This window comes from Abramis brama, assembly GCF_963993115.1.
Source record: "Abramis brama genome assembly, chromosome: 16".
Lineage (NCBI taxonomy): Eukaryota > Metazoa > Chordata > Actinopteri > Cypriniformes > Leuciscidae > Abramis > Abramis brama.
Window position 1 is genome coordinate 23,499,579 of NC_139978.1, and position 21,181 is coordinate 23,520,759.

Below are 21,181 nucleotides of genomic sequence, written 5' to 3' on the forward strand. Positions count from 1 at the left end.
AAAGGCATTTTTCTTAAATATTATAAAATGCTATAAATGCTAATTTCACGTGGCATTTATTAACTGAGTAAAATAATGTTACGTGAACATCATTAACACTCTGAGGAAGGATGTTGCAAAAATAAAAAGTCTCAGGTTGCCTAAAATGCACAGGTCATTGGGACTTTCTTTCAGACACTCGATCGGGGTAGGCTAATAAAAGCCTTTTTGTTTACACCTTTACTTTGAAAAGTTACAGCTCTCAATGAATAGGAGGTGCTCAGACATTATACAGTCACTACTGAGGAATGCAGGTCACGACGTCTTGTGTGACAGGTTTTTCCACCCATGCAGAATTGTTTTAATGCACTACACAGTTAAACGCATAGCCGACATTTAGAATTATAATCTCCCTTGAAGAAGCAAACACGTCCATATACTTTGCTTTTTTGTTTTTGCGAATGTTATCCGCTAATAGAAGAGACAGGATGAGTATCAATGGGAAGCACGTGGCTCTCGGCCAGCAGTGCAGATCTAGAATAAGCATGACTGTAGATCAGAATTACAGGGCACCAATGGGAGTCACCCAATGGGAGTCACAATAAGCTTTTTTTCTGTGTCACATGGTTTGATCATGGGATAGGCCAGAGCCTGCCATAAATCATATGTACACACAAACAAAAATATAATAATAATAATAATAATAAGAAGAAGAACACAATTGATATTAGATGCTCTTGTACGTAAATAGCCTACATTGTAAGAATATAAGACTATAAGAATATAAGAATATAATGTAATTTGTTTTAGCCCAATAAATGCTGAAATCTGAACTGGTAAACTGTTTAAAATGTCGGAACAGGGCTAAGAAAAATGGCTGAGCAAATAACTGACCCGACCCTTCACTTTCATGTTTCCAAAGTCACTGAAAAAAATCATAATGATAAAATGGTTAGAATCTGGGGGAAGATTCAATAAATGTGTTCATTATGATATGACTCAAGAGAGAGACTACACAGTTATGTTGTAGGCTGAAGTGTGAAGTGCATCAACAGATGCTTCTTTCTTCATTGATGCACATTTGAAGGCTACATTATTTTCCACTATGCTCTTACTGAGAATACTGACAAAATGAGTCATGCACTTGCTTCTATTTAGGCACATGAAATGATTTTGCTGTTATAAAAAATAAGAAGACAAAGGTGCAAATAAAGTAGCCTATGCAGCTTGTTATTATTCTTTTAAAGGAAATACTTTCTGCAAACATTTAAATGTGGAAGATCATGCATGGCTTTGGTCACATTATCTGAGAATCGCATAAATCCCAGTGGGGTTACTGACATTATGATTATAAAGCCGTTAGATTAATAATTCACCAAAGATAATTTGTTCATATGAAACGCAGGAGTCATTTTTAAATATGATACTGTCCTAGTAAGTGTGACGTGTCAAACTAACTTGACCGCACAGGCTCACGGAAACATGAATGCGCAGTTATGGACCAATCAGAAAAACGCACCAGTCGCTGCAGCCAATCAGATACAGTCTCTGCAAGGTGCATTCTTTTCACTGTTATTTTTTATTTTTTGGGGGATGCTCGTTTTTGAAGTGTTTAACACGAAATACTGTCAAGGATACAGTTTATTCCAGCGTCTTGGGTTGTCTGCGATTTTTTTGCGTTCTTGTAAATTATCTAGATAAAAAAGGGGTGTTGAAATACTCTCTGAGGAGGCAGCACTAATATGAGCAGCAGGAACCTTTCGCTGTCACAGGCAGTCTGTTTTTGTTGATACCGCCAGCTGACGAGGGAGACACTGAGAAATTAATGCGTATTTAAACAGCAACACAATCGTGTTGGAAATACACTGAAGAAAAATGCGAGGCCTTGGACACTTTATTGCACTTTTATTTTTTCCCATTGCATTTTGTGTGGATTTCCATGTGGAACCAGGATCCTATAACGCGCACCGGGTGTATGTGAAGTCTCCAGTAGCCGCCAGAAGTCTGATCGGGACGGGATCGGATGCAGATATTTCGAGGGTTCACAGTCACATCCAGAAAAGAAGCGCTGATGCATTCGACTCCTGTAATGGCTTAAAGGAATATGAAACCAAGTTAACAAGCAACACACACAACGTAAGTTCACTTGAAGCACCGATGCAACCCCATGGCTCTGCCTCAAAACCTAGGGATCTTTACCTAACCATAGTAATATTAATTAACTACATGTACTTACAATAGGGTTAGGGTTTGGTTTAAGGTTTATTTACTTGTAATTATGCATATTGTACTGCTATTACTATAGTAAGTACATGTAGTAACGTGTAACTACGTCACCTTAAAATAAGGTGTTACCCTGTTTTATGTATTTGTTAGTACTTTAATTGCTGGTGAGTAATTCAATAGTGACTGTAAGTATGATGAAAATCAAATGCATTTGTAATATGGATTAGATACTGGTCACAATTGTATTACTTGCTAAAAATGGAAAAATAAGTACTAGTAACACAAAATTGATAGTTCCGTGTTTTAATGTTTTATTAGATTTTGAAACACAGTCTGTCACATTTGTTCAGCTCAAACGCATTCAAAGTTCTTGTAAAAGCACTTTAGTTTTGTGATAAACATAAATGTAAATACTGTAAAATGGGATTAAAAATGCAAGTTTTCTTTTTATATTAGAACATTTTCAAATCATAGCCCTCTGAATACGCTTGCATTTCTGTTTTTATAACTATAAAATGTTGACGGTTGTGTCCTTGACAAGTGTAACTTTGGCTAGCTGCAGTTGTAGAACCAGTTAAACTGGTATGACAACCTGTTTAATACACCCCCCCCCCCCCCCCCCCCCCACATCCACCCAAATAGCTATGCCTTTCTAAAGCATGTTAAGTTTAGCTAAACCATATAATTCATAATACAAACTAATATAAGTTTTAATATTACAGAATGGAACAGTAAATAATACTGACACTAGTCATTGCAACTTAAAATGACTTCCTTTTCTCGGAATAATTTGTGGTTGCTTCTTGTCAGATGAGGTGAAACAATCAGGGTATATGAGGGTTGGTTGCAACTACACCTTTTTGAACTGTCAGCTCGTATACTTCACCAATCCTCTGATTAACTTCCTCTGTTCATTAGTCACACGTGTAAGCCTTTTTTTTTTACACAGTCCTATTGTGGTCTGATACTTGTGTACTGTGGTCTGATGTTGGAAGTTATCATAAATTCAAAAGCTGTGACAGGAACTGCCACAGTTGTTAATCAACAGAAAATAGTCTAGTCTCAAAGTGTTTTAGGACTATGTGTTTACTGACCTTTCAGCCTTTATATAGCATTTGGATGTATGTTCAATTCTAGACTGTGTTCACTAGATGGGATTAGAAGATTTAACTGTTATTTAAAGGGACACATATACAGCCCAGAGAAAGAAAGTGAAAGGTATTTTAGCCATTCTCCTCATCCAATATAGGTGCACTGTGGATATCAGCAAGATAAGTGCTTTAAATGAGAGAATACAATCTGCAGCATAATTTTTTTTTTCACACTTCCATTTAGACATTTGAGATTTTCATGGGACTCACATTGACTTTGAAAGTGTAAGGAACCATTTCATGTGACAAACAGATCAATGTTATGTCACCCTTTTGTAACACATTGTAATAAGTTATATTAACAATTTGGCTTTATATGCATCATGATCAAATTATTAATGCATTTAAAATTTGTTCTCAGAGTTAAAAAAATCATCTAAACCAGTAGTTCTCAACCAGGGGGGCTTAGCAAACTAACCTCAGCAATAAGTATTATTTTTATTGAAAAGCATACAGAATCAGAATCAAAAAGAATTGTATTAAATGAATTTAATATATCAACACTCCCAATTTCTGTACATAAAAAAGTTGTCATAATTATATTTACAGCAGAAATGCCAGAGGAAATGTACAAAATGGTAGGCCTTCAAATAATGTATCTTTAAATGAGTCAAAAAGATTGAGAGCCACTGAATTAGCACTGTTGTTTTGATGTCGTCTTCAATTTCACAATTCATTCCTATTTTTTTAATTTCAGTAATTTGTCATATCAGTCTTCATTGCTCTATTTTCAGTTTTGCGGTTAAGTGTCGTGAGTATAGTTGCTAGGTTTCTGATTTAGTTTTTGTTTAAGGTTAGCATGTGCTTTGCATAGGCTGATAATGTCTTTCTAGGACATGCAATATTAAAAGCTTTATTATATGTGTGAAAAGTCTTATATTTTGTCCATGACGATGCACATTTCAGTATTGGTTTTGTTTAATATTAATAAAATGTGTTTCTTTCAGTGGACTTTTCAAGATATCAGTGGATCCGTGGCTCTGGCCTGGGTGGGGGACGGAACTGGGGTGAGTTTCACTTTTGATTTATTATGTGTACACACTATCAAGTCTCCGGAAAAAACTTCCACCATACTAAAAATGCCATTCAAGGTTAGATGAGGAGTCTTTTAGCTTTAGGTTTAAATTTAGACTGTCTAGGTAATCTTTGCAGATCTCTTTGGCTGTTTGCAGTGCTCACAAAGAAAAATAAACACAACTATCAATATGGCCAAATGCAAACTCATTACCAGTTTGACCTTTCTCTTGCCCCGGTACACATTCATGGCCATGTCGTGAAGTCTTGTTTTTTACTCTGACCACGGCTGCTGTGCACTTTACTGCAATAAAAACAATACTTCGGCCTACACTACCATTTCAAATCTTGGAGTCTGTAAGAAGTCTCTTATGCTCACCAAGGTAGCATTTATTTGATCAAAAATATAGTAAAACAGTAATATTGTTAAATATTATTACAATTAAAAATAACTGTTTTCTATTTGAATACATTTTAAAATGCAATTTATTTGAATAGATCAGTGGCTTTGGATCAGTGCCACATGATCCTTCAGAAATCATTCTAAAATGCTGATTTGCAGCTCAGGAGACATTTCTTATTTTTATCAATGTTGAAAACAGTTGTGCTTCTTATTATTTTTGTGGAAATCTTGATATTTTTTATCTTTGATAAATAGGTCCAATAGCATGTATTTGAAATAGAAATATTTTTTTACAACATTATAGATGTCCTTGCTGTCACTTTTGATCAATGCATTGCGTCCTTACTGAATGAAAGTACTGATTTCTTTCAAAGAAAAAAAAAAGGTTTCTAAAGATTTGTGTCAAAAGTAAATAACTGTCTCTATGCCTCAATCTTAGGTAGTACTAGCCCTGACAACATTTCAGGTGCCAATAGTCTTCCTGCGATTTGGTCAGTCTAAACTGTATAGGAGGTGAGTACTGGTTTGAATTGTGTTTGTTCTTGTAATACCAATGTAGTGTTTGCTTTACTCCATGTCTTTCTCGATCTTCCACTCCTCGTTACAGTGAAAACTATGGAAAGTCGTTTGAGGATGTTACAGAACTCATCAACAACACCTTCATCAGCACTGACTTTGGGATCGCTATAGGTCCGGAAAACTCTGGCAAGGTGGGCAAGACATGCCAAAAATCCAGCATTTGAGTATCTTCTCCCAATAAGCCCACATGGGCTGGGGAGCTGGATCAGTTTGCTATGCTAAAGATGTTTCTCATGTTGCTGAATTGGCCTTTAGACACTCAAATGCAGCATGTCAATCAAAGTAAAAATAGACTAATTGAACTTTCTGTTCTTTGCTGATTTTCCGATACTCAAAGCAATTATAGGGATGTGTGACAGCACTTTAAAGTAATCAAAGTCCTGATTTTCTTTCCCTCAGGTGATCCTCACAGGAGATGCTTCTGGAGGCACTGGTGCCAGAATTTTCCGTTCAAAAGACTTTGCCAAGCATTTCATCCATACAGAACTGCCCTTCCAGCCTGTAATGCAGATAATGTACAACCCTCAAAACTCTGATGTGCTTGCAGTCATCAGCACCAAGGTGAGAGCCTATCAAAATTTGTGTTATTTCTTTATGGGTGTTGAAAAGAAAGCAAGTAAGAGCCATTTGATCAGTGAATTTAATTAGTGTAAATGTATACCATTTTATTCCACAAAGTATGCATCATGATCACATATTGCATTTAAGTCCTTATTTTAGAAGTTCAAAACTGCCATCAACACATATTGGGTTTCCTGAACTGATAAGATAAGAAATGTTGTGGTTATCTAAATGACATGATAGCAAAATTTTCCGTCATTTATGCCACAACGCTTCCCCACCATTTCTTTTTATATATTGACGGTTTACAAGTTACAAAATAATCTGGTGGCCATGAAAATTTTGAAAAGTATATTTGTAAAAACAAGAAGGTGATATACAAGATAAGAAAAGATAAATACAAGAAGATATACATAGATTGTGTAAATTCTTTTTTCCTTTTTTATGCATTTAAAGTGGTGCATTGCTGCTTTTGAACATTAGCATAATATCATCTCATTGCTGCTGTTTCAGAATGATCTCTGGATCTCTAAAGATTTTGGTAAAACATGGACGAAAATTCATGAGATGGTGTGTGTGGTGAAATGGTAAGATCTTTTAATGATTGTGAAACCCATTTACGCCTTTAGAATGTGCTTTGTGTTTGTGGAGACACAAGGGGGTCTGGGTGGAGTGACTTTATATGGTATGTTTTACTTTTGAACCAGTCAGAGTTCTGTATTGTTTTTTCACGGCTGCACATCCAGAACACATAAAAACATGCAAATACGGCCACCATGGCAGCAACACGAGACATTCTCTGCTGAGTCACTGTGCTTTTCCACATGGCTCAGCTTTCAAATGTCCGAGGACACTCGGCTGCTCCAGATAAACTGCTGCATCAAACTTCAGTTGGATTATACAGTTTTTATTTATTTTTTTATTTTTATTTTGCTTGAATTCAACAGTCCCTGGTTTATACATGTCAACAGGGAATAGTTATGTTGACAAGGAAGTTCTGCCAGGCTTATCATTTATTTGCACAATTAATGTTTGACCAAGGGAGCCAGGTATATATATATATATATATATATATATAGTTCCTTCATTCCTCCTCTGAGCAATCCTAACTGAAGGAAGGCCTTATCCACTTACTGTACACATGATATGAAGTTCTCACGTGACTTCAGAAACCAGTAAAGTCAAACCAAAAACAAATTTGTTGTTCCTGGTATGCAGTTCCTTTTAACTGAATATCATATTCATATTCAAATTACAACACACTATTCAGAATATGCTTGTGTTGAATTTTAAGGATGTATTTCAATATAAGCATATACCAGAGTTTCAGGAACATGCACCATTTAAGCTTAGCCAATTTATCAACTTTATTTATTACATCTTGATTATTTAAACAATGGCAAGAAAATTAGCACAGCCTGGGATGATTTAGAGTGAAACCACAAAATATCTCAGAATTCATCAAATTGTGATGTTTGTGGTGTTTTCACATCCTTTTTCTTTCTTTCTTTTTCATTTTTTGACTTTGCATAGCACCCAGGAACATGACATCAGCGCCTCAAACCATTATATTGTAATATTGTGATAAAAACTAACTTATATAATTTCAGTAAGTTTAATATATATCCAATATAAGTATGAAAATGTGCTGCATGTCTCGGCCCACTTACATTTAAATTTTAGAGACTGTTTTCAGTTATGTTGCAACCTGAAAACTCCTCAACCTGAGTCACTCCCTTAGGTCTTATCTTAACAATACGTCATATGATCTGTGACAATTGTAGATATCCTGTTACAACAATGCCATGCATTTTAATGGAGAATCTCCATGCAACCAGTTTCTTGTTGCATTGTTCGTGTTATCTATAAATTTAAAATTATGGTTTGTGTGGTGATTGTCATAAACTGTCTCCTTCCTTGACATTTTAGTGTTCAGTACGTTTGTACTTATGCTGCAAAGTGCAAACAAGTGACTGATCTGAAGTGAACCGAAGTGAACCTGTTTTATGAGGTCTCTTGAGTTTAATCTCACAGATCAATTCTCTCTTCATCATTTCCATAGGGGAATGGATACTCTATTCGTCTCCGTCAACCTCAATGGATCCTGCTGTGAGTAATATTATCAGCTTTGTTGATCTAAGGTGTGGTGACATGAATGTGTTCTGTCCTGTCACTAGTATGTGTTTGTATTGATTTCTTATGTGTGTTTCTGTACATCCTTGAGCATTAGTTACTGTAATAGTTTACTGTAAAGTCAACTAATTAGTTACAGTACAGTTGAGTTATTGTAATTCTGAAATGAAAGATCTTAAGATTGCCCTGCCAACATTTTCTAAAATACATAAATGTAAGATTTATGCACATATATATATATATTTTTTTGAGAGAGAGAGACAGAAATTAACTTTTTTTAAAGACATTTATAATGTTACAAAAGATTTATATTTCAAATTAATGCTGTTCTCTCTGTAAACATTATATTCAACAAATATAAAGCAGCACAACTGTTTACAACATTGATAGTAATAAGAAATGTTTCTTGAGCACCAAATCAGCATATTTGAATGATTTATGAAGGAGCATGTGACATTAAACAGTGGAGTAATGGGTGATAAAACATTACATTTCACAATATAATAAAATAGAAAACAGTTTTATTTTAATGTATAATTTTAATGTATATGTATTATTGTATATTTAAATAACAATAAATGAATAATATTATAATTTGCAATAATTGCACATCTATAAATTGATTAACATTTTGCTGCAACATAATGGCATATAGTCATTCTTGACATTTTGAAGAAAAAATGTTACCCAGCTAGATATTTATCCAAAATTGCAACAGCAGTTTACAAAAAGTTTTCAAAACATAAAAACAAGTACATGATTGAAAATAAATAAATAAAATAATACAGCAATGATAACAGTCCTGTCAACTGGCCCAAAAGCGGCCGTCCTTACTGTTGAACCCAACTGAGTAAAAGTGTATACTTTTTAAGCTTCCTTTTCATGATGTTTGGCAATGTGTGCATGTGCTTTTTTGCAAGAGGGGATGTCAGAGGGGATGTTGCAGTGCCCTGTGAGTGGTGTTGCTCATTAGCAGTGTTTAGATAAAGTGTTGATAGAATTTTTTTGAATTAGAATTCAGCATCCCACAGTGGATTTGACTCAGCAAACCTTATGTTATTGCTATAGAATATACAGCGGCCCAAGTGCTATCAGCAACTCATAAAAACCAGATGCATATTTCTGTAGTAATGTTACCTCACTCTTTGTTGTTTTGTGTTTTCAGTTGATAAAGGAACGCTGGTGCTGAGGAAGTCAGTTGATCTTAGTGGTAACTTTAAAACAGTCGCCGAGAGAATCTACTCCTTTGGGATTGGTGGACGCTTCCTGTTTGCTTCAGTTATGGCTGGATCAGGAAACGTTATGCCGTCAGCATCAGAGGTGTGTGTGACTGACTGACTGTGCACCCGAGTGTGAGTGTGTTTATGCGTGAATGTGATGTTTTAACTATGTGCATGTTCTTTAGGACATTTTACGTGCAATACATGTGTCGGTAGACCAAGGTGAAACATGGAACATGGCACAACTTCCTCCCGTCAGTCATGAGCAGTTTTACTCAATACTAGCAGCCAATGATGAAATGGTCTTCATGCATGTAGATGAACCAGGAGGTCAGTGTTTCCTTTTGTTTCATTTACCGCAACCATAATATATAGGCTTACAACTAACATTTCTTGTTGTAGAAACCATCATGCCACACTGCTCTATCGATATATTATTTATTGTATGAAAATGCTTTATTGGTTAACCACTGGCATTTAGTAAGATCAACAAAGAGTGGAACATTGATCAGTTGCAAAAAGAAACAGCATTTAAAATAAAATACAGCATTTTGATCTGTGCTACTTTATAGAGCTCAGTGTTTCTATATTTTAACTGTATTGTTTTTTTGTTTTTGTTTTTCAGACGAGGGGATTGGCACCATCTATGTGTCAGATGACAGAGGCACTGTGTATTCCAAGTCTCTAGAACGCCATCTGTATACGACTCCAGGGGGTGAGACAGACTTCACGAATGTCACTTCCCTCAGAGGAGTCTTCACTACTAGCGTGCTGAATGAGGGTATGACTACATCCTACATAAGACGAATATACACTTATAGTCTGTGTGTATTTAACCTCAGATTACTCTAGGAGGCCTGTATCACTTGGCATAATTTAAATCGATATGAAAAGCAGTTTTTAAAAAACAGCTTGCAGTTTACTTTCTAAATATACATTTGAAAATGAACATGATATTTAACTTTCCATACACTACTGTTTAAAAGTTTGGGGTCGGTAAGATTTTTTAAATATTTTTGACCAAGGCTCATAATTATTTGAAAAAAATACATTAAAACAGTAAAAATGTTAAATATTATTACAATTTAAAATAACTGTTTTCTATTTTGAGATATTTTAAAATATAATTTATTCATGTAATGAAAAAGCTGTTATTTTAGTAATTCTGTGATTATTTACTCACCCTCATGTCGTTCCAAACCCATAAGACTTTTGTTCATCTTCGGAACACAAATGAAGATATTTTGATGAAATCCGAGAGCTTTCAGTCCCTCCATTGGGAGTAACGCAATTTACACATTCAAGGTCCATAACAATAGGAAAGACATCATTCAAGTAATCCATGTAACTCCAGTGGTTTAACCTCAATCTTATGAAGCAACATAATTGCTTTGTTTGCCACTTTATTTATGAAAATATTTACCTGCAATCCAGTAGGGGGAGCACCATGACCCATCTGTGTTGTCTGTGTTGTGTAGACTCAAGACCGTAAGTTGTTCTGTGAACTCGCTTTGGATAATATTTTGTAAATATAGAGATAAATTATGCTTTTTTTGTGCAAACAAAGCACATGCGTTGCTTCATAAGATTGAGGTTAAACCACTGGAGTCACATTGATTACTTTAATGTGTTTCCTATCGCTCTGGACCTTGAATGTGTAAATTGTGTTGCTCCCAATGGAGGTACTGAAAGGATTTCTTCAAAAATATCATCATTTGTGTTCCGAAGATGAACGAAGGACTTACGGGTGTGGAACGACGAGTAATTGATGACAGAATTTAAAATTTTGGGGGTGAACTAACCATTTAAAGGGATATTTCACTGCTGGAAAGTTGAATGTGTGTTTAAATTGGGTCATTTATGTAGTAGAAATGTGAAATTATTTTAGAAGTTGGTGCCTTCTAGACTGAGAAAAGCCAGAAAATTTATTTTTGCCTCATGTGGATGAAAGACAACAACACCCAGAATGCACTTGCTTCGCTGCCCTACGAGGCCACTCCCAAGCCACGCCTACCGGTTACAGAGGGCAATGTCGGAAGAAATGATACAACTAGGCTACTAGTTGACTTGAAACTGAAAAGACGCTGTTTTATCGTGAGATCCCACCCCCTATGGGCGGGTTGAAAACATGCGGAACCAGCTCCTACTACTGGCTGTAGTCTCTAGCCTCTGGCCAAAAAGGCCTCCAATGACGCAAAATTAAGATTTCTGTGTCATCTGAGTTTTTTTTCTAGACACACAATACAGAAATCTCTCATCTCAGGGGGACAGGAGGGAGGGAAGCACAGTCATTCAAAAAATGTCTACTGATACAAAGCTTAATGCTAATCGGTGAAGTATCCCTTTGAGTCTTTTCTGAAATGTCAGAGTAATTTTTATGCTTTTCTCTATTTGTCTTTTTCTGCTGAAGACAACTCGGTACAGACAGTAATATCATTTGATCAGGGAGGTGAATGGGTTCCTTTGAAGAAACCTGAGAACAGCAAGTGCGATTCTACGGCCAAAGACAAAGAAATGGTAAGAATCACTTTGAATGGAAGCTGTTATAATTGGACAGATGTGACCAAACAGTTAAAATCCTTGAGAAGTCTAACAGTGTGTTTATTTACTTACCTTGTGTTGTCTTCCTCCTGTGCAGTGTAGTCTGCATATTCATGCCTCATACAGCACCTCCATGAAGCTGAATGTTCCCATGCTGCCTCTGAGTGAACCCAATGCTGTCGGACTCATCTTGGCTCATGGTAATGCATGTACACTTTTAAGAAAAGTCCAAAGTGCAATTCAGTTCTGTGGCATAAATTGTAATGTCTCTATTTTCATTTTCATTTATTTTGTTATTTTGTTATTTTATTTTATTTTTAATAAATTCTAACACATAAAAGTAATTAATATTAAATGGATAAAACAGATACAAGAAAATTAAAGGTGCAGTAAGCAATTTCTGAGAAACACTGTTGATATTTGAAATCATCCCAAAAAACACACCCTCCCTTCATTGCTCTTCCAGAATTCCTGATCACGCAATGCAATAGTAGATGACCTTCCTGCTTAGGTCTCTCCAGTGCTAGAAAGTTTCTAATCTCCAATATTATTGTGCTGTTGGCTGATCATAACTTTTATTTTTCCAATGATATTCTTCTGACCTTTTCTCTTTTGTAATATCTCTCAGCCATCTCTCTTTCTACAGTCTTTTTTCAAATCTCCCTCTTGCTTCCTCTTGACTGTATACTCCTCCCACTGCTGATTGGCTCCAATCCACTTTCAAAAGTTTTTTTCAGAAATCATATACTGCACCTTAAAAATAAAGTGTAATTTCTGCGTCACCAAACAGAATTGCATAAATAATGACTTCCATATAATGAACCTTTCTGCCATCCCACTTACTCTTTTTTTAGGCAGCGTGGGTGACTCAATCTCAATGTTGACACCTGATGTGTACGTGTCTGATGATGGAGGCTACACCTGGCAGCAGGCTCTGAAGGGGCCGCATTATTATGCTATCCTGGATTCAGGAGGCCTGCTGGTGGCCGTGGAGCACAACCCATCCAGACCCATCTCTGAGATTAAGTGAGCTTCCTGTAGTTCTTGAGACGAAACCCATACAATTGGCTTTTATATGGACGGTTTTCCATGCCAAGCTGAAGAATATGCTAATATTTCCACATGCAAAGTGCCGGTACATGCTGTAAAACTCATGGTTTGTGTGTCTCTCAGGTTCTCCACCGATGAGGGGCAATGCTGGCATGTTTATAAGTTCACCCAGATGCCGATGTACTTCACAGGGCTGGCCTCAGAGCCTGGTGCCCGCTCTGTGAATGTCAGTCTCTGGGGTTATGAAGATGCTTTGATCAGCCACTGGGTAACTTACACCATTGACTTTAGAGACCTGCTGACACGTAACTGTGAGTGACCAGTTCTGTTTGAACAACACAAAATCAGACATTTATATAATTATTTAATTGGGTTTAGCACAAACTAATCTGTCGCTGTCTATTTCCTAGGCACAGCAAGTGATTATGTCCAGTGGCTGGCGCACTCTGATGACATCAGCGACCCGGAAGATGGTTGCATGCTGGGTTATAAGGAAAAATTCCTGCGTGTGAGAAAGGACTCTGTGTGTTGGATTGGCAGGGATTACATAGTCACCAAGCAGCCCACACCATGCGTCTGCACACTGGATGACTTCCTGTGGTGAGTGGAAACCAAGTTATTGTAGCTTTGCTTTTTGTAATTCTACTTGGAAAAACATTTTAGTTTTAGTTCATTTGAGGAATGGATTGTTTAGTTCCAGTTTAGTTATTTCATGCATATTTCTATTTCATTTTACTATATTTTATTTCAGTTAAATATATTACTAAATTCAGTTTTAGTTACAAATTTTGGACCACATGTTTGGACGCATTTTCAATGCAATGGTCAAATTAACTTTTGTCATATGTTGTATTGTCATTTGCTAGTAGAATGTCAGAAGCCTAAACACAGGCTTTACTCCCTTAAATTCTTAAATTGGAATGTCACTGTTTCCGTCATTGCGACTTCCCAAGCACACACACAAGAAATTAAATACGTTCAGCCCAAGCAAAGTAGACATTGGCTAATTTATTAAATTAATGTCATATACATACAGTGCTTCACAGCCGTAACATAGGCTATCATCACATACCCATCACTTAATTCGTCCTGGTTAACTACTACACGAAAAGAATCACAATGTTTTATTATATTCTAAAAGTTTATTTCAAGTATAAATAAATGTGAAAAGTATATTTCAAAGTTTTCAAATCTTCTCTTCCCTCCTGCTTAGTGACTTTGGATACTACCGTAAAGAGAACAGCTCAGAATGTATTGAGCAGGCTGAGCTCAAAGGCCACGATCTTGAGATCTGCATCCACGGGAAAGAGGAACAGCTAAAGACCAGTGGGTAATGCCCTCTTTGGATTATTCTCCATTGCTTGAAGACTAAATCTTTGTCTTAAAAGTAGACAGTTGAGAGTCAAGGTTTTTCACTTGCTTTAATACCTTACATCTGGTTAGCGCCTGCTAGCTTCTCTTTGACTTATTAAGAGAGCTCTAAAAAAACATGCGTATTATAATTTATTTACCAGGTACAGAAAGATTCCAGGTGATAAATGTGAGGGAGGAAAACAACCAACAAGAAAAGTGATTGACCTGAGCAAGAGATGTGTCAGCAACCTGCTGGCGGAACCTCAGCTATTGGTGAGACTGCAATTCCTTGCTACATATAGAGTGGTGCAGGTATGCCATCATTTTGTTGGAAACGAGTTAGCATTTTAGCACTTCCGTTTCCATTGTCCTGAAGTCAATGGGTTTTTGGTTAAATGGCTGAAATAAGATCTGTGGTGAACACAAGCTCAAAACTCTTTCACGTTTTATGCTATGACATAAAATACATGTTTGTTTTTTGCGATAATCCAAAAGCCTATGGAAAAACATATTGTTTTTTTTTTTGTCGAGGGAACCAGTGTGATGCTAACTGCCGATTGGCCTATAAAGTGACGTCACACTTGCCCCACTCTATTACTAGTTTAATAGTTCAGACTGGGGTTCAGATGTGTATACAGCATATACAGTATATATATGTTCATCCAAAAATTACATTTTTGGAAAACTATCTTGGCCACTCTTTGGAATATAATACATTTGATAATAATACAATTTATAATACTTTTATGGTGCTTTTTTCATTTTGGAGTTTAACAACCCCAGTTTCAGGGATGAAAGAGACATTGAACATTGAACTTTCAGTGAACTATCTCTTGGTAGTAGTGACAGATCTTTTTTCTAATAAAAAAAAAACTATTTAAAACTATTTAAAGTGCCCCTATTATGCTATTTTAAATGTTCCAAATGTTGTAGTTAGAGGGCCCCTACAATAGGTTTTACATGCATCCAAGGTCAAAAAACACTTTAATGTTCTCATAATATACATTGCACATCTCCTCAAAGAGAATGAAAATGGTTTGTTCTAAGATTCAGTCTCTCTAATCGCCTCCTTTCTAAAAGAGCCTACTCTGCTCTAATTGGTCAGACGGCCCAGTCTGTTGTGATTGGTCTACTGCTTACAACGCGTGTTGGAAACAAAACGCCTATTACCATATCTGAATTTCAGCTCGGGAGGCATCCTCAGTGCTTGACACACAGTGATATGGACAGTAACAATGGCATCCATTTTACATATCATCCTTTTGAAATACATGCAAAGCGGATTCGCAGTGCTGAAAATAGCATCTTCTCAACATGTCGACAACACGAACCAAACTCTTCCAGGCCTCAGCTACAACTACATTGTTTGAGAAAATAGAACATTTTCATTTCATGCTGACTTTAAACCTCAAATACGTGTGCACCGTTGTTTACCCTGTATCTCTGTAATCAACAGACAGATAAATCTACCTCACATACCGCCCCTATCATTGCGATCGTCATAGCCATCCTGCTGACCGGTGCAGTGTTTGGGGTTCTGTTTGTAAAGAAGTATGTCTGTGGCGGAAGGTCAGTCTGCTCTCTAGACATTTTATGGGTTACATATAGAATATGTTTAATCATATAAAATAAAATAAACTGTCTTGGCCTCAATATTTTGCAGGTTCCTGGTACACAGATACTCAGTCTTACAACATAATGCGGAAGCCAACGCCATAGATGAACCACTGGACACAGATGTGGCTGGAGCACCTAAGATTGATTTCCACGATGACTCAGATGAGGTACAGATTTGGACAATCTCACACTAATACATACACCTGAATGGAATCTTCTTTGGTACTTGTTTAGGGGGAAAAAAATGCAAAATAGCAGTACTGATCTTGCTAAATGAATGTGTATTTTTGGCAGGACCTACTGGAGTAAAGCTGTACATTAGGTGAGCACAAGGAGCTACATTTCCTGTCATTCAGGCATTACTGCTGCTCTCTCTCCTCTCTCTAAAGCACAAAGCAGCTGTCAGCTTTCTCAAACTTAATCTACCAGCTAATGTCACGTGCTTCCTTCTTCTTGACCAATGGGAGGGAACCTGGTTGCTTCTCCACCAATAGGATGATGAGGATCAATCTGACGATACTGTTCTCATGATAGAAATTGGGGTCTTCTGGGCAGGATTTTAAGGATCAAACCTTGGTTTGATGAGACTGTCACTGGGGTACTTGTAAAATACTTGCTTTTCTTTTGATGTCCAGATGCCCTTACGTCAGAACTAGAGGTATATTATTATTTCAGCAGGAATTTCATTCAGCAAAAATAGAAAAAATAATCATATCATATGCGATGTTTAAAATACTGTGCTACTGAACCCTGACTGTGTTTATTACTAAAATGTGATCATGCCTGCTGTCAAAGCTTTAGTAATGTCCACTTTACTGTAAATAAGCAGGTGCATTAATGAATATAGCAATAAAATGCTGAGAAACAGGCAATAGATTTGACTTTACAAAAAGGGAGAATATATTTATAATTTAAGATTTATGAACATTATTAATTACCTGAAACTGTGTAGCTAGGCTGCGAGTTTGATAAAGTGGGATTGTTATATGGACAAATAACTGTAGAACATGGAGATAATCTTCACATTACACATTTGTAAATAAGCAACTGTCACACTTGACGGTTAGGTAAAGTTTTGTAATAAATATTTTTATGAACTAAATGATGCAGATGCATGTAAAATAGAACACAACTGTAGTTTGTGTACAACCTTGGAACATTTTGCCCAAATCAAATTTTGTAGTTAAATAGTTTTATTAGATTTCGACATTTGTGCTGTGTCTTGGTTCTCGTCTTGACAGCAGGACAGTACCATGTTATCAAGAGAAAAAGTGTGACTTTTTTTTTTTGTACCATTTCGCATAAAGACGCCTAAAACCTGACCAAGTGTTTGTGTGACAAACCATTAGTCGCAATAATTTTGCATGTGTTAATTATTTTCATGTTTATGCAGCAACTTCAGCGAGGTGAGAACAGATCCAGTGGTCTGAAGTCTTTGACCATGCGATTTGATTTTTGGATATTCAAATGCAATAGAGCAATTTAGAACCTTTATATTGGTACTTCCTGTTTGCATAGTTGCTTGATGTCTGATGCGGTGAGTTTTTATTTTATCAAGTGTGTATTATGCCATTTTAAAGGTTCCAAATGTTGTTTTGGAGATCTCCTACAATAGGTTTACATGCATCCAAGGTCAAAAATCACCTATTACCATATCTGAATTTCAGCTCCGGAGGCTTGCTCAGTGCTTGATACACAGTGATACGGACAGTAACAATGGCGTCAGTTTTTTCATATCAAATGCTATTGAGCAATTTAGCACCTTTCCATTGGTACTTCCTGTTTGCATAGATGCTCGATGTCTGATGCATTGTTTTTTATTAAGTGTGTATTTAAATATCATTTCTACAGTTAATTTAGAACCATTTGTTTCAACATCTCTAGCAGTTGTTTGCTTATATTCACATACTTAATAAAAAGTCCCATATTTTCTTAATAGACAATCTCCTTTGCAAAAACTATGAGTTATATATGGTGTTAATAGGTATAAAAACCCTAGTGTATGTTTTGATTCAAGTGCCTAGCATGGAGGCAGAACTTGTGCCTTCCAGTGAAACAGAGATTAATTAAAAAACAAGAGAAAAATCTCATTTATGAAGAATTACCACAAACTATGACAAAATATTTCAGTTGATGAAAAGATCTGTATACATTTTATACAACAAAATAAAAACAAACATGCCCCTTAATTGTTTAATACTTATTGTCTTACTCTCCATGCTTGGGAATAATAATAATAATAATAATAATAATAGATGCAATGTAAATGAAATCTAAAGCTAAATAGTTTCCATTGTGACAGTGATTTTATTTATATGAGGTGTAATGTGTTTCTTCCTGTGCAAAATCAATGTACATATTAGTTGTGAAGCTCTGTATATACAGCAATTCCGACTTTGTATCTGTTATTTTTTGCTCTGTATATTTGGAACTGTTTGTTTGAGAAATAAATTGATTTGCCCCACTGATTATGTGTATATATATTTTTTGCTCATAAGAGTAAAAAAGCAAATGCGATACACACATACGCAAAAGTGCACAGTAAGCCATTAAGTTTTGTTACAAATTGTAACATTTCAATCAAAAAAGAACAGGCCTAGACTTTAGCAACAAGTGTCTTGATAAACATGGAGGACTTGGCAGCCACTCAAATTCTGTACAGGAAGTTGCCTTCTTTGTCGAAAAAATCGCTTCCCTTCTGTTTCACTGAACTGGGGGTTTTCTGCAGCGTTTGTGCGATGTGCTCTAGCTCTTCCTCTGTCAGAATCACCCCATCCCACTCTTCTTCCTCCTCCTCCTCCTCCTCCTCCTCTAACTCTATATCATCTCTCATGTCCATGTTCGCTGTAGAGTCAGGCTGCTCCTGCAAAGCAGGTGTCAGTTTGTGTACAGCTGATAGTACTTGAGATGGTACTACGTTTCCACCAGAGGGCGTCAGTCCAGTCTCACCCTCCCTCACTGCAAGGGCTGTTTTACTCTGTGTTGTCAGGGCACCTGTTTTTCCGGAGGAGAGTATGGCTGGTGTTGCACTCTTTGGTAGTCTGGATTGTTCAGTTTTGCCATCTCTGAGAGACTGCTGCCCTGTATTGACAAACACTTTAGAGTCCTGCTTTAGCTTTCGGACAACTGTTGGGGTGAATTTGCTGCGGAGGACTTTGGAGATGACATCAGGGCTTACAGAGAAACCCTCAGCTAATCTCTGTAGTGTCCATTCCTCTGGGGACTCCTGCTTTAAGTACCTGGGAAAAGAGACATATGACTGCTCAGTGTTTGGAGGGGCGGCAGATAACTACAATATTTTGGGCAAGACATTATATATATATATATACATATATATTACATTATTACATACAGAAATGTGTTTGATTTGAAATTATTATATGACCTAAAGTTTCATTTAAAGCATCTGCTAAGAAATATATTAAAATGACACTTTTTTATATATAAAAATACACTACAATTCAAAGGTTTGGGATCAGTAAGATTTTCTCTCTCTCTCTTGAGAGAAATTAATACTTTTATTCAGCAATGATTCATTTTTTATCAATTTAATGCCAGTAAATAATTTTGTATTGTGCTAAAATATTTTTATTTCACATAATGCTATTGTTTTGAACTTTCTATTCATCAAAGTATCCTAAAAAAGTGTCATGGTTTCCATGAAAATAAGCAGCATCATAACTATTTTCAACAGTGATACTGATAAGAAATGTTTTTTGAGCACCAAATCAGCATATTAGAACGATTTGCAATCACAGGAATAAATTACATTTTAAAATATTAAAATAGAAAACAGTTATTTTAAATTGCAATAATATTGAACAATATTACTGTTTTTACTGTATTTTTGATCAAATAAACATTTTTTAAAAATCTTACCGAGCCCAAACTTTAAACGGTAGTGTACATTTAAAAAGAAATATTAAAATACTGGGCATAGCAAAAAGATGAACACTTAATTTATATATTATGAATTTGCAACCATAGTTACTTTTTCAATGAATTAATTATCTGACATATTCAAACACCAAGATTTCGTACTTAACAAATATTAAAATGAATACTAAAGTCCTTCAAGGAGAAATGTCTGACAGCTGAGCTCAATGCTGTGACTGACTAATCAGAATCAAGAACTGTGTAATAAACAGACATATTCACACTGATACCTTATCTGTTCAATGGCATCCCAGGTGAGTTTTCTCTCCGGATCTCCAGGATTGTTCATTTGCCTCTTGATTATGTGAAACTTTGCTGCTTTACGCCTTCTCTTCTCTTCACTGCACAGGAAATAATTTTAATACATGAAGACTGAGGTATTTGCTTTTGTGCTCCTGACTGTATAAGGACTCACCTAATAACAGAGTTCAGTCTGGCTTCCACTGCATCCATATCATGGTCATCTTCAAACATATCTTCCTGTTGTTTCTGTTTTGAATGTGAATCAGAATACCTCGGAGACATCCTCCCGTATGCGCCTCGACTGGCATGGCGACAAACAGGTCCTGGGAAAGGGGCCAGTTTGGTGGCCAACATGTAGGCCATTCTCCATGGTGTGACCATTCTGCAACAGTCACAAACAAAGATAGTGACATCTGAAATTGCTACTTAATCCAACATAAAAAGGACTATTTATCAAATAACTTTTTATAATAAGAATCTGAAGAATAATCTGAGAACAAACTTAAAGTCAAGTTGTTGTTTTTATCATTTAAGGCTAGTAGACACTGGTCAATTTTGAGATTTTGGACTATTTTGCTTTCATACTTTGTCTTCTTTCAGACTGGCGAAAAGGAAACATTTAAAGTACATTTTAATTTTATTACACTTTATCTATTAGCGTCTGTAGATTTCAATTACAATATATATCTTTAAAGACTGTTTTGTCAGAATTAGTTTTTTTAGTAACCCCCCACTACAATAATAGCACATGCCAAACTTTCAAGTTTTATTCCTATCTATACTCTGAAGGATTTTAGTTTTTTTTTCCCCCATATGTCATTCGCCTGATTTATGTAACATTTTATTCCTAAAAATTGAAAATAACTATTTCTACGTCACTTCTTAAACGTGAGCTAATTAGTAAACCATCGTACAAAAGGTCAAATTTGCCTTGCTCTTTTTCGTAGCTCAAACTTTACATTTATACAACCATAAATTGTCAAATTGCTGTGCGTTTACATTTTGTAAACAGTGCCTGTAAAACACTCACATGTTCCTCTTGCTCTTCTCTATTTCCACGGTGACATTATTACACCGGAAGCATGTTTATGCTGCTGGTTTATTTACGCATGCGCGGCAGTCATTGGATTCTTTCCGACTCGGAGCGTTTTTACTCGGCAACACTCGGCTCCGTT

At 36.1% G+C, this 21,181-nt stretch overlaps 2 protein-coding genes across 2 annotated transcripts; one reads left to right on the forward strand and one right to left on the reverse strand.

The window, feature by feature from the left end:
- The first annotated feature begins 1,723 nt into the window (after window positions 1-1,723).
- Window positions 1,724-18,295, forward strand: sort1b (sortilin 1b). The gene is made up of 21 exons (XM_084087847.1): window positions 1,724-2,115; window positions 4,304-4,363; window positions 5,213-5,286; window positions 5,381-5,483; window positions 5,752-5,913; window positions 6,427-6,500; window positions 7,976-8,022; window positions 9,212-9,366; window positions 9,452-9,596; window positions 9,892-10,047; window positions 11,677-11,783; window positions 11,905-12,007; window positions 12,662-12,833; window positions 12,981-13,168; window positions 13,268-13,457; window positions 14,071-14,187; window positions 14,372-14,483; window positions 15,667-15,779; window positions 15,874-15,994; window positions 16,122-16,149; window positions 17,221-18,295. The coding sequence occupies exons 1-20, from the start codon at window positions 1,855-1,857 to the stop codon at window positions 16,134-16,136; spliced, it is 2,475 nt and encodes an 824-aa protein (XP_083943973.1). The 5' UTR covers window positions 1,724-1,854; the 3' UTR covers window positions 16,137-16,149; window positions 17,221-18,295.
- Window positions 18,293-21,138, reverse strand: ngrn (neugrin, neurite outgrowth associated). Its single transcript, XM_084087848.1, has 4 exons — window positions 21,037-21,138; window positions 20,179-20,388; window positions 19,994-20,104; window positions 18,293-19,066 (listed from the first exon to the last, which is right to left on the reverse strand). The coding sequence occupies exons 2-4, from the start codon at window positions 20,385-20,387 to the stop codon at window positions 18,475-18,477; spliced, it is 912 nt and encodes a 303-aa protein (XP_083943974.1). The 5' UTR covers window position 20,388; window positions 21,037-21,138; the 3' UTR covers window positions 18,293-18,474.
- Between the last annotated feature and the right edge of the window lie 43 nt (window positions 21,139-21,181).